The 13069-nt window shown below is 44.8% G+C and overlaps 1 protein-coding gene across 2 annotated transcripts; it reads right to left on the bottom strand.

The window, feature by feature from the left end:
- Positions 1 to 6185: 6185 nt before the first annotated feature.
- LOC147257872 (heme-binding protein 2-like) lies at positions 6186 to 12317 on the bottom strand. 2 transcript variants are annotated; one of them, XM_086212083.1, is made up of 8 exons: positions 12154 to 12317; positions 11133 to 11192; positions 10200 to 10278; positions 9577 to 9697; positions 9346 to 9485; positions 8730 to 8893; positions 7688 to 7789; positions 6186 to 7540 (listed from the first exon to the last, which is right to left on the bottom strand). In XM_086212083.1, coding segments are annotated over exons 1-8 (897 nt in total). In that variant the 5' UTR covers positions 12156 to 12317; the 3' UTR covers positions 6186 to 7311. The 2 variants fall into 2 exon arrangements, with proteins under 2 accessions (XP_086068209.1, XP_086068208.1); XM_086212082.1 differs by having other exon boundaries at positions 6186 to 7789; positions 12154 to 12316.
- Between the last annotated feature and the right edge of the window lie 752 nt (positions 12318 to 13069).

Below are 13069 nucleotides of genomic sequence, written 5' to 3'. Positions count from 1 at the left end.
TCAGACATCAAATCGCTCTGTAAAAAAAAAGCAGAAAACCTTCTCCGTGGTCCTGGTTTCTTTACGGTTTACTGGAAGATGAATCTCGTCCTCTCGGAGGCGCGTCACCATCGGCTGAATTTAAAGAGATGGCATGAACCTCAATCACTCAAGCGCTAAATTACAGCAGCGGCCCAAACGTGATGGACCAGGAGGAACTCTTCCACCCCTCCAACACAAACAATACTGAAATATAACAGATCTCAATATGCAATGAGTAAATATTGAAATTACAACTGTTGACAACGACGTAGTTCAATTTACGAATCAAATCAGAAAAAAAGTAACCGACAAGACGGATGTGTTGAGTGAGCAGTCAGAACTGTTCTGACCCCTGAAGAGAGGGAGAACGGGTCAAGATTCTTCTCTAAATTTTGAAAAATACTGTGAGCCTTTGACCTGAGTATGGACTGCTGTCTCCAAAGGGGGGAAATACACCATGTTGTCCAAGTCTTGTGTTACCTGACATCCATACATGTGAACTCATCTCTCTCACACACACACACACACACACACACACACACACACACACACACACACACACACACACACACACACACACACACACACATTGTTGATAAAGAAGTATCATTGTTTCTTTTAATATCCAATATAAACGCTAGGGCCCGATCGAAATGGATTTTTTTAAGCCGATGCCGATAATTGGAGGATAAAAAATCCGATAACCGATTAATTGGCGGATTTTTTTTCATTAAATTTTAAAATTGTGTTGATTTAGGTTTTTGATATACACACACACACACACACACACACACACACACACACTTAATTCATATATGTATTTTATATGTAGAACAAATGGCTGCTTTTGAGACTATCAGACTTCTACAAAGATGTAAATTAGAGGCAGACAATTAATTTCAAGTCCTTTTTATTGCTGAAGCAAGCAGCATATTAACACAATAACCACTGTTAACATAAGGCCAACAACAATGAACCGTTAGCTTTTTAAAATAATAATAATGATAATAATAATGTGCCAAACAGTGATTCTAACACCCACCTATTTTGTTCATCATCTCACATCTTTGAAAACAAACAATGAAAAAAAAACAACTGCAAAAGAACGAGGTATTTTGTGTGGGGAAAGAATTATAAGAACAAATTAAAATATTCACAAGCCCTTTCCTTTCAAAGTGAAACCATGTCTTATTCTCTGCATTTTATTTCTGAAAAAAATCGGCGATTATCGGGCAGTTTAGGCCGATAACCGATTATTCTCAAACGGGCCATAATCGGCCGATTTAATCGGCTGGCCGATAAGTCGGTCGGGCCCTAATAAACACAGCCCAAAAATGTAAAATGATAATTGTAGCGGCCAAGCCTAAAACTTAAAGCCGCCGAGGGGCTGCATAGACGGGCTAATCGACGCGCTAATCGACGCGCTTGCTGCTATAGGACCGTAACTTTACGTCTAGTGAAATAAAGCGCTTCCAACTCCGCTTCTTCACTTGATACTTTCTTTATTTCTCACCATCTTGAGATATTCAATATCGTGCAAGATTCCATTAAAAGTGCATATAAAGTCCATTCAGCTCTGACATGTTTCACCACTACAACAAACAAACGTTACAGAGCATAGCAGAGTGGAGAGGTCGAAAACTGTGTGCTACTCCGTCTACCAAACACCTGACACCTGACGGAAGTTCCCACCTGTATAGATAGCTCCACCTAAGACAGTGAGGACACCTACTGGCCCAATTTGGTACCTTACGTACATTTACATAGAAATGACTCCTACATACCGGCCCCTAATTGTAATGGCTAACAGACGTGTAATTCCTTCAAGTACAAACCAAGGAGCCATAATCAAAATAATACAATGAACACATTTACCACATAATGTAATATCGTATACCGCATACACAGAAACCTGAGATGACCTGCTAATCTGTAATCTTGTGTAATAAACAAAGTTTTGTCACAGGATGTTCTATTACACTAGACTTTGTCTTCAGACGCACTGAACGCACAAGTCCCTTGTTATCTTGAAAAGCCTCCAAGACTCTTCCTAGAGGCCAGGAGCCTCGTGGAGCCGTCGCATCCATTATAGCCACAATAGCTCCAGGCTTCAGATTTTTCCTTTCCTGGTTCCACTGCAGCAGAGGTAGATATTCCCGTACCAGAAAAGATAGAGATGTACTGGACTTGCCTCCATCTTCTTTTTATGTACAGGTCATGTGGCTCAAACAATCCAGGTGGTAAGGATGGTCTTCCTTTCCGGAGGAGGATATGATTGGGAGTGGGCGGCTCCAGATCGTTTGGATCATCTGACAGTTTGGTGATGGGCCGATCATTTAAAATAACCTCAGCTTCACACATTATTGTTTGAAGTCCGTCATCATCCAATCTCTGCTGTTGAAGTACTGAGGTCAGAATCCTTCTCACCATGCGGATTGCACGCTCCCAGACTCCACCATGATGCCAACCTGCAGGAGGATTGAAATTCCAATTAACTCCATTTTTTTGCAAAGCTCCTTGAATCTGCGTATGATTCAATGATGCTAGTGCCTCTCTTAACTCCCTCTCTGCTCCGATGAAGTTGGTAGCATTGTCGGACTGAATATGAGCAACCTGACCTCTCCTGCTCATGAAACGGCGCAGGGCATTGATACATGCATCTGTATCCAAAGAGGTAGCCACTTCCAAATGGACCGCTCTGCTGGCTAGACAGGTGAAAGTCACACCATAGCGCTTGGCTGTGCCTCGTCCTTTGTTCACGACAATAGGTCCAAAACAGTCAATTCCCACATTGGTAAAGGGAGGATAATCAGGAAGAATCCTCTTTTGGCAAATCTGCCATCTTTTGCTCCACCATTCTTCCATTGTACCCTCTGCAGAAACCACATTCTGTTATAACCTTTCTCACTGCTAAGTTGGCACTTGTGACCCAGTACTTCCTCCTCAGTGTGGACAGTGTGTGATTGCGACCACTAGGGCCAAGCTGGTTGTGAATGTGCTTCAGAATGAGAGTGGCAACATGTTGATCCTTGGAGAGAATAAGCGGATGCTTAGTTTCCTCTGGCAGGGAGCCCCTAGTCAACCGTCCTCCAACTCTCAGAAGCCCATTATCCAAATATGGGTCCAATCTGTAGACAGCACTCTGCCTGCTCACAGTAGCCTTACCAGATGACAGCGTGGCAATCTCTTCTCCAAATCTTTGTTGCTGGCTGTACTGAATAATGGCAAGCTCGGCCTCAAAAAGATCCTTAGCTGACAAAGTGTGTCCCTTTGGCACGTCTGATCTTAACCTGCTGGTATTGGAAGCCTCCGCCTCACTCCTCCTGCGCCACCTTTCCAAAAGCAAGCCTTTCAGCTTCATGAACCAGGCAACAGATACCTTGAGCCTCATTCAATTTGAAAAGTAGGCCATTAGCCGGCCGGTGGCATCAGGTGAGCCCTCCACATTAATGATGTTCACCATGGCTTCCATCTTGACCTCTGTGTCATCTGCTGTTATCGCAGTCTCTACCAGGTTTGCCGGCCAGTCCCCCTCTGGTTTACACAAGAACTTTGGACCCTCAATCCACCTGTTGTCATGAATAAAATCTCAAGCTCTCACTCCTCTGGATGCAACATCCTCAGGGTTTTCCTGAGAGCTCACATACCGCCATTGTGCAGCTCGAGTGGCTCCTCTGATACCTGAGATCCTATTGGCTACGAACGTGTGGAAGCGCTTGTCCTCATTCATGATATATTTCAGCACAGAAGTGCTATCCGTCCAAAATCAGAATCAGAATCAGAAAGAGTTTTAATGGCCAAGTATGTTCACAACATACTAGGAATTTGACTCTGGCAGTTGGTGTCACTCATGGAATGAGCAGAAGAAACAAACATAACAAACATAAATAATAGAAAATATATACACCTATGCAAAGAAGATAATATGTACAAAATATGATCAGTGCAAAAACACAATTGGTGCAAGGTACACAATGTAGTGCAGACTTGAGTGAGTGTCCAGTTGAACATGAGTGTGTGACCACTCAACAGTGCAGCAGGTTAACAGATCAGCTGTTTAACAGAGAGATGGCAGTGGGAAAGAAACTGTTTTTCAGTCTTGTTGTTTTTGTGCGCAGGGCTCTGTAGCGCCTGCCAGAGGAGAGGAGCGAGAACAGTTTGTGTCCAGGGTGAGACGGGTCTCTAATGATGTTCCCTGCCCTTGTCCTGACTCTGGAGGAACACGCACAGCCAGGACAGCAGCAGTCAGCTCTAAACGAGGAATAGTAACACCCTTTAAAGGTGTAACTCTAGCCTTACCCATCAGGAATGCAACATGGACGTCATTTCTGTTGTTCCGCATCCTGAGATAAGTGACGGCTCCATATCCTGCTTCACTAGCATCCGAAAAATTATGTAGCTGAGCACGTATGGGATGTCCAAATCCCTTAGGTTTAATGCACCTTTCAACCTTGAACTCAGACAGCATATCCAGGTCCTCCATCCGCCTTGTCCACTGATGCAAGATGTCCGGGGGTATGGTCTCATCCCATCCAAAACTTCTTCGACAAAGCTCCTGCTGCATGATTTTAGAGGGCAACACAACTGGTGCAAGAAACCCCAGAGGATCATACACTGAACTAGAGACAGACAACATTCCCCGTCTGGTGCAAGTCTTTTGTTGAACTTCCATCTTGAAGCTAAATGTATCGGTTTCAACACACCATTGCAACCCAAGAGCTCTTTCGACAGGAAGTTTGTCTCTATCCAGATTAAGTTCACTCAGATCTTTCGCTCTGTGTTCCTCAGGAAAGGTTTGCAACATGGTGTGATTGTTGCTCATCCATTTGGTCAGAGTGAAACCTCCCTTTTGACAGAGAGCAGAAAGATTTTTGACCATGAGGGTGGCTTCCTCTTCACACACCATGCTCTTCAGACAATCCTCAACATAAAAGTTCTCCTTGACTGTTTGAACCACTGCAGCTGGAAAGTTGGACCGATTGTCATCTGCTGTTTTCCTCAAAGCAAAGCTAGCACGACTTGGAGAGGAGACAGCACCAAACAGATTATATATGAAACCTTGAACCTTGAACCTGTGCAAACCTTGAAATGACCTTAGTCAGATCTCCCTCCAGCCACCACAAAAAGCGCAGGAAGTCTCTATCCTTCTCTGCAACCTTGACCTGATGAAACATTGCTTGGATGTCAGCCATAAATGCTACCCGTTCCTGCCTGAGCTTAATGAGGACCCAGGTTGGGACCTTGCAAGAGCTGTTGGTTCAATGATGTTGGTTGCATGCTGCACCGCAGTCAAACACCACCAGCAGTGTCCTCTTCCTTGGATGATATACACCGTGGTGAGGGATATACCAAACCTTGCCCATGTTAAGGAATTTCCCTTTCAGACCAAGTAACCTTTGTTTCACCAGGGAGAAGTTGTTGGGCAGAGACACAGCATCCTTCTTAAAGGGCAATTTCAAGCTGTAATGACCCTCTCTGTCTGTTGCAGACCTTTCCACAATCTCCATGAACTCCATGTCCTCTCTTGAGAGCCCCCTTTCCTCTGTTGCTCTCTCATTAAAGTCGTGGTTGTACTGCTCACTCAGCATTTTTTCCAACCTGCTAACAGAAATCCTGTTGACAACTACTGAAGGGACCTCAGCTTCCAAGCTGCTGCCATTTCCTTGCAAAGGGCAGTTAATAACCCACCCCAGTGCTGTTCTTATGGCATATGGGCCTTCCCCTTGGCTATTTATGACCTCCCAAGGCTCCAATATCTCGGGAGCGTTGCTTCCAATCAACAAATCCACATTAGCCTTAATGCTGGGAATTTTTACCTTTGATAGGTATGGCCACTTTGCCAGATCTCCTTCAGTCACAATGTTGTCCATGCTTACAGGCATCTTCTTCTGGCTGAGAACTTCAGGAAGTTTATAGAAAAGGTTGGTCTCCAAACCAGATATTTCCAAACCAGGTAGTGAATATGCTGGGACAACTCTTTCCTGTCCCATAGTCTGTAGAAGAAAATTGGTTTGTCTGCCAGCAAGATTGAGCCTTTGCATGAGATGTTCTGAACAAAAGGTGGCTGTACTACCAGGATCCAAAAATGCATATGTGTTTATTATACGGTCTCCCTTGATGGACTTAATTTGGACTGGTAGGATGGAAAGCAGACAGCGATCGTCTCCGGCCCCTTTCTTTATTTCTCACCATCTTGGGATATTCAATATCGTGCAAGAATCCATTAAAAGTGCATATAAAGTCCATTCAGCTCTGACATGTTTCACCACTACAACAAACAAACGTTACCAAGCGTAGCAGAGTGGAGCAGGGGAGAGAGGCTGGAATTATTAGTAAGTGAAATATTAGTTATTATTGTCAGTCTTATTCAATTTCAATGGAGAATGCATAACAATTAAGATCATTTTTACAGTTTTATAGTTGTTTGACACTGTTGGTGATTTGCGCTATTTGTCTCTATTTGTTCATCCCAAAACGACCAAAAATATCCAAATCCCATGTAAAGCTGCATCCTGCCAGTGTTGGTTGTCATTAGAGACCACGAGTCTGTTAGGATCTGATGTTTTTGTGTTTGGTTATCCAGACGTCCTTTTGGAGTCTCCAGATAGGACCAATGGATGAATTATAGGACTTTTTGAGTGCCAAACACTGTATACATGTCATTTTTTGACATTTTGACTTCAGATTTGGACTGAGGGAAGTCAGGACCTGTGTCTGTGGACTAGTACTGTCTGTTCAGTCCTAGCTGGTCATGGACCTAGTTTTTACTAGTCAACAATCAGACAGAGTAATGGGCGGAACTAAAACACTCTTTACTCAAACCACTGTATCTCCTTGTCAGTAAATCCAAGAATCAAATGGACACTTCTGCAAGACACCTGAGAATGTTACCTTTCCAAAGAGACCAAGAACACTTCAGAGTCTTGCACTATGTGGCAGCTGTGCTGCTTTGAATGTTGGCATGGTGTTTTAACAAAAACACTGAAAAAAGCAGTGCTGCCATGGAGATCACCCAGGACAACGCAGCACATGTGTATTTCAAATTACCGTAACTCCTCCAGGCGTAACAAACCAGGCGTTTTAATAAAAATATATAGTATTATGGTGCGAAAAAGGTTAAGGGGTTAAGCTTCAAACGACAAAGTGGTGAATGTTGGCTGATACAGAAAGCTGCAGGTGAGAGTGTGTGTGATACACAGTAACAGAGGGATAAGGAGGAAGGGAAAACCAAGATCTACCACAAACATACGCTGTTTCCTTTCTATTTACACGTCATGTTAGCATTGGTTGTTAGTGAGCGTCATCTGGCTCGACCACAGGGTTGCTCTCGGCCTGTGTATCCACAGAACTGTGCGCTGTGCTGTTCCACAGGGCGGCGTCACCCCGGGGCTCCAGAGACGGGCTCATGGAGATGGGATCAGTGTAGTTGGTTGTTGGATCCAACAGGATCTGGGTCGACGTGGGGGGATGGCTGAAGGCAGACCCGGCAGCAGGGTGGGATGATGGACTAGGAGGGGAGCTGGATGGAGGGACAGCAGGTGTGTCAGAGAAGTTGTTGGAGGTCGTATTCAAGGACAGGTTGGAGGGTGTGAGCGAGGGTGAATCAGAGAGTGTGTGTGGCTGTGGGTCAGAAGGAAACTCTGTGGGTGAGCTGGTTACAATCGACCTCTGGGTGTGTGGTGGGGTCGGCTCCTGGGGATCTGTGCAAACTGGCTCCCCCTCCGCGACGTACCACACCTCATTGGGCCTGTTCAACAGCATCAAAGGACTACACACACACACACACACACACACACACACACACACACACACACACACACACACACACACACACACACACACACACACACACACAGAGTGAGAAAGACAAACACTACAACTCCATGTCCAGAAATAAATTTCCCATTTCATTTTCTTCACTGGAGTTTCATAAAATCTATACATCATCCATCCATCCATCCATTTTCGACCACTCATCCTGTTAAGGGTGGTGGGCGGTGGAGCCTATCCGAGCTGCCTTCAGGCGAGAGGCGGGGTTCACCATGGACGGGTCACCAGTCCATGGCAGGGCCAGCACATATAGACAGACAACCATTGGCTCTCCCAGCCACGCCTACGGTCAATTTAGAGTCTGGATTAACCTGGTCCCCTCTTGATGTCTTTGGACTGTGGAGGAAGCTGGAGTACCAGAGAGAACCCAGCAGGAACAGGGAGAACATGGAGACCCCGTGTTGGTGCCGGGGCTCAAACCCGGAACCCTCTTGCTGTGAGGTGACAGTGCTGACCACTGCACCACCGTGCCGCTGCTTTTCAATATGGACCAGATGAAAACATCAACATGTAACAGATTGCGTGCGGCGCGTCATCGGTACCAGGGGTTATCTAACGATGTTGAGCTTCGTGCTCCTGAATGACAGCTGGTAAAACCCAGAGACAGCAACGCATCTGTAAATGCATTGAAAAAGAGGAGTGCTAGCGAGCACACATGGATGCAATCATTGCAAATGTTAAAATATTCAGAATAAATCATCTCTCTCATTGCTCTTTCGAAGGAATGAAATGCACCCAACATGTTTTGGTGAGTCACAGTGAATATAGACTCTTACGAGGTTTCTTATTATTCTGTCTGTGCGTATGACATCATATCCTCCTTGATTCTGAGCTGCCAATCAAACACCCGTGTGTGTACGACAGGATGTGTTCACCACCTGTCATATTCAACTCCGTAGCGGTAGCTGTGGTTGTAGGGCGCTTGGACTCTCTCCAGTTCTTTGGTCAGCTGGCGAGCAGGAATCCCGGAAGTGACGGACAGCATCCAGCCTCCATAACTCGTCACATACACGTCCATCTCTGGCATCACGGTGAAGTACAGCTGCGGAGGACAGGGAGTCACTGTCACATACAGCATCTCTGCTACGTCAGCACAGAATATTGACGAAAATGTATGTTCAGGCTCATAAAATGACTAAAAATGTCAAATCACTCTTCTTGTTATTATTATTGTTGATAATGGTCTCTCACTCAAAAGCAAAAGTCACTGGATGTGTTTTCTATTGTTTGGAAGTGTAAAGACGAAAGGAGGTAAAGGATGTCGATTAATGGCGTTTGGAATTATCTGGAATCAGAAATCGGAGCCTTTCATGAGGCAGCACCATCTATTCCTGAACTGCTGAGTGAGAGCAGCAGCAGCCGCTCAGCTTTACTGATGTGAAAGCAAAAATCTACGATCTAATTACACACGACATACTGGTAAATGCTCTTAGGACAGATAGGGCAGCTGAGGGAGACCTGAGGGCCGCGTGTGCTGCGTCAGGCTGAGTTCACCTTGTCGTTGGTGGGAGTGGGCGGCTTGTCCTGATAGGCTGCAGGCAGCAGGAAGTTCAGGGTGTAGATGGCTGGCTCCCACATGTTGGTCTCCTGAGGGATTTTAAGCAGGACTGGTGCGGTCATCTCCATCTTGATGCCTACCGATGACACACACACACACACACACACACACAATAACTCAAGTAAAAATGACAAATGACCGTCTGCCTCTGTCTTTCCTCTCTTTACCTCCTTCATTTGCTCCGGTGATGTACTGAAAAAGTCTCCTGAAGGCCACGAAAGTATCCACTTCCATGAAATAGGCCTCAGCATCAGTGGAGACCCAGCGGGTGGGGCTGTGGTGTCTCACCTTAACACACACACACACACACACACGTTACAGTGAGCTGAATGAGTCATTTTTTTTAATTTCAAAAGTCTACTGTCATACTTTCACTGGACCAGGGCCAGTTAAGAGGATCCCCAATTATTTCAGCTCGTTAATTCTACCCAGAGCCAATAATCAATTTAAAGCCTGTCAAGAAAATCCAACAAGTGCTGTGTCATTAGAGCCATAGGGAGAAACATTCGAGCCATTTTCACTGACAGAAGAATGTGGAATAGTAACAAAGAGAGCGTCTCACACGGATGACACTGTCTGAACATGGATTTTTAACAGATAATAATTTCATATTCTTATAGAAGTTGATGGGGTTAAAGCGTGTCATTTCATGCACCACAGCCCAGTGGTTGAGAAACACCAGTTTAGCTGGTTCTCCTATGGCTACTACAGTTCACTCGTGCAGAGACCCAGGTGAAGCAGTAGGAAGATGCTGGAGGGGTGAGGGGTGGAGAGGAGGAGCTCCACTCACCTCGTATTCGTCTGTTTTGCAGACCAGCTCGTACTCGAGACACTCGGACACTGTGAGGAAGCTGTTGTTGGTACTCGGTCTGTAACAGCAGAATTCATCTTTATTGTCTGGCTACTCCTGTGTGATCATCTGTGGGTCTCTGCTTCAAGGTTGTCAGCAACCACAACTCCTTAAAGTGGGAGGAGCCTGTCATGTGACGCTTCTCAGGTAAAAAAACAAACAAACAACTTTTCAGCACTAAATCTGGATACAGGCCAGGACCTTCATTCATGACGAGTTACGATTTATCAGGATTTACTGCAATACTATACTATACAATAAGTAAATACACACACACATATATACATACACATATGTATATACACACACACATATATACATACACATATGTATATACACACACACATATATACATACACATATGTATATACACACACACATATATACATACACATATGTATATACACACACACATATATACATACACATATGTATATACACACACATATATACATACACATATGTATATACACACACACATATATACATACATACACATACATACATACACACACATATATACATACATACACATACATACATACACATACATATATACATACATACACATACATATATACATACATACATACACATACATATACACATACATACATATATACACATTATATATATATACACATATACATATATGTATGTGTGTATATATGTATATATATATATATATACATATACATATATGTATGTGTGTATATATGTATATATATATATATATATATATATATATATATATATATATATTTTTTTTTTTAAATCGCACACAGAATCCTCCACTTAGTTACAGCACATTTATGTGTTCAAATACTCTTGGCTGTGAAAGATCTAGTGAATTTATTCATGTTCTCAACTTACACGAACATTCCTTCAGTTGACACCACGAGGGCCAACACTGCCAAGCCTGAGAGGAAAGCCCTGAGGGACACACACACACACACACACACACACACACACACACACACACCTTCATTTCAACTGTTCCTCGACTATTGTGTTGCACAGAAAATATGCTCACGGACACATGACAATACAGCAACAAAAGAGGGAATCGGAATGAATGTTAATGTTGCACTAAAAGTTTTGGTAGGAGCTTCACAAAAGAAAAATCTTACACTTACATAGCGAAGAGAAGAGACGAGAAAAAAAACCCTAATAGTCAGTAAAAAAAAAAAAAAAAAATGGGACATCTAAAAAGCGTGATCGTCCGAGTGCGTGAGTTTGTGTGCGCCAGAATGCGCCTCCTTGGCGCTGTCCGTGTAAGCACTGCAGAGACGGAATGGGACCAGTGTGGCCAACTTCTCGGTAAGGAACAATAACACCAGGAGAAGTGGCTAGATTTGTCGCCAGTCGCTTTTGACAAAAGAAGTCGCCATGGAGAGTTGGAAAGTCGACAGAGTTAAAGAGAAAGTCGCCAAGTTGGCAACACTCAATGGGGCACATGTGGGGGGGGGGGGAGGTGATGTGCTGCATCACCACTCTTTCCTTTTCAAAAAGCAAAGGCGACTTGAGGTCATGGAAGAGCAGCATTCGGTAACTCACGACATCGTTTGATTTCTAAAACCTTCAAACCTGCTCCAACACGGCGGAAAGATGAAGGTTATTAAAGGGCAAGGCAGCTCGGAGGACTTCAACACAACAAAACCTGTTCTGTGCGCCAGTAAAGTAAATTCATGCGCATCGCAGCCTGTAAAATCCTGAGCAAATATGAGACGTCCCGCACACACGACCGACCGACCGACCGATGACGCAACTTTACCTGCCCGTGACGCTGCAGAAAAGTCCCTCAAATAATCCCCCAGCCTTCCTGAGGTTTCGAAAATCCCTCTAAATCTACTTGTCGAGGTGTAAATGAAGAGATTTTAGAGCTCATACTCACATTGTCCCGGCCCCGCGTGTAAGAGAGCGTGTGTGCGTGTGTGAGTGTGTGTGTGAGTGTGTGTCCTTTCCACCTGCCAGGGGAGCGCAGGGAGGAGTGTGATGGAGACCGCAGTCTGCAGCACTCTGACGGGCGCCGGTGGATGTACTGCGGACTGCGGTGAGGAGGACCAGCAGGCGCCCGCAGCTCGAAGGAGGGAGGGGCTGATGATGCGAGCCTGGATTTGATTGAGTTCATCTACGGCGCAGGAGCAAAAAAAAGGGAGTGGAGGGGGGGGGGGGGTGGAAGGATTGAGAAATTCATCATGCAAACATGGCAGGTTGGGGATGAATTGGCAGAGAATAAGTGACACAGGAACAAGCGGCTCTGGTGTCACTGCAGGACCAGTTGTAGAAAACTCAGCAACAAGAGGGAAGGGCCGTCCCTGCTTCGCACTGCTGCTTCATACAAGAAGGGGTTCTTGCTTTTCAACTTGTAAGTAGTTGTGTTGCTCTCAAAAACATTTCCCCCTCCTTCATCGCGTCCTGGTGGTTCCTGAATGCTTCGTGAACTTGAGTGCTGAGTTACAGGAGGATGCGGACACCAGGGTTGTATGGCCAGCAGAAGGATTAGCTTAGCATGAGCAAGAGCTCGCCTCCTGGATTCCTCCACCATCCACAATTGAGGACCCCACATGAAGACGTTCCAGCGAGACACATCACTACACACCTGATGACTCCCACCAACACCTTTCAGAACACCAGCTTTATTGTTGACATTTCAGACATCAAATCGCTCTGTAAAAAAAAAAAAGCAGAAAACCTTCTCCGTGGTCCTGATTTCTTTACAGTTTACTGGAAGATGAATCTCGTCCTCTAGGAGACGACGGAGACCCCGGAGACACATTTACAGTCTGTAAACTCTAAGCTGCACGTCA

This window comes from Aulostomus chinensis, chromosome 8 (genome assembly GCF_037954235.1).
Source record: "Aulostomus chinensis isolate RoL2024-O1b breed Wild chromosome 8, RoL_Achi_v1.0, whole genome shotgun sequence".
NCBI classification, from domain to species: domain Eukaryota; kingdom Metazoa; phylum Chordata; class Actinopteri; order Syngnathiformes; family Aulostomidae; genus Aulostomus; species Aulostomus chinensis.
The sequence above is the reverse complement of the archived record's forward strand: the minus strand, read 5'-3'. Positions and strand labels throughout refer to the sequence as shown.

Excerpts from the sequence above, each read along its gene's own strand:
- LOC147257872 (XM_086212082.1), bottom strand. Across the intron at positions 10,279-11,132 it reads TCAACTGAAGGAATGTTCGT|ACCGAGTACCAACAACAGCT; the intron begins GTAAGTTGAGAA and ends CTGCTGTTACAG. Across the intron at positions 9,698-10,199 it reads GCAAAACAGACGAATACGAG|GTGAGACACCACAGCCCCAC; the intron begins GTGAGTGGAGCT and ends GTGTGTGTTAAG.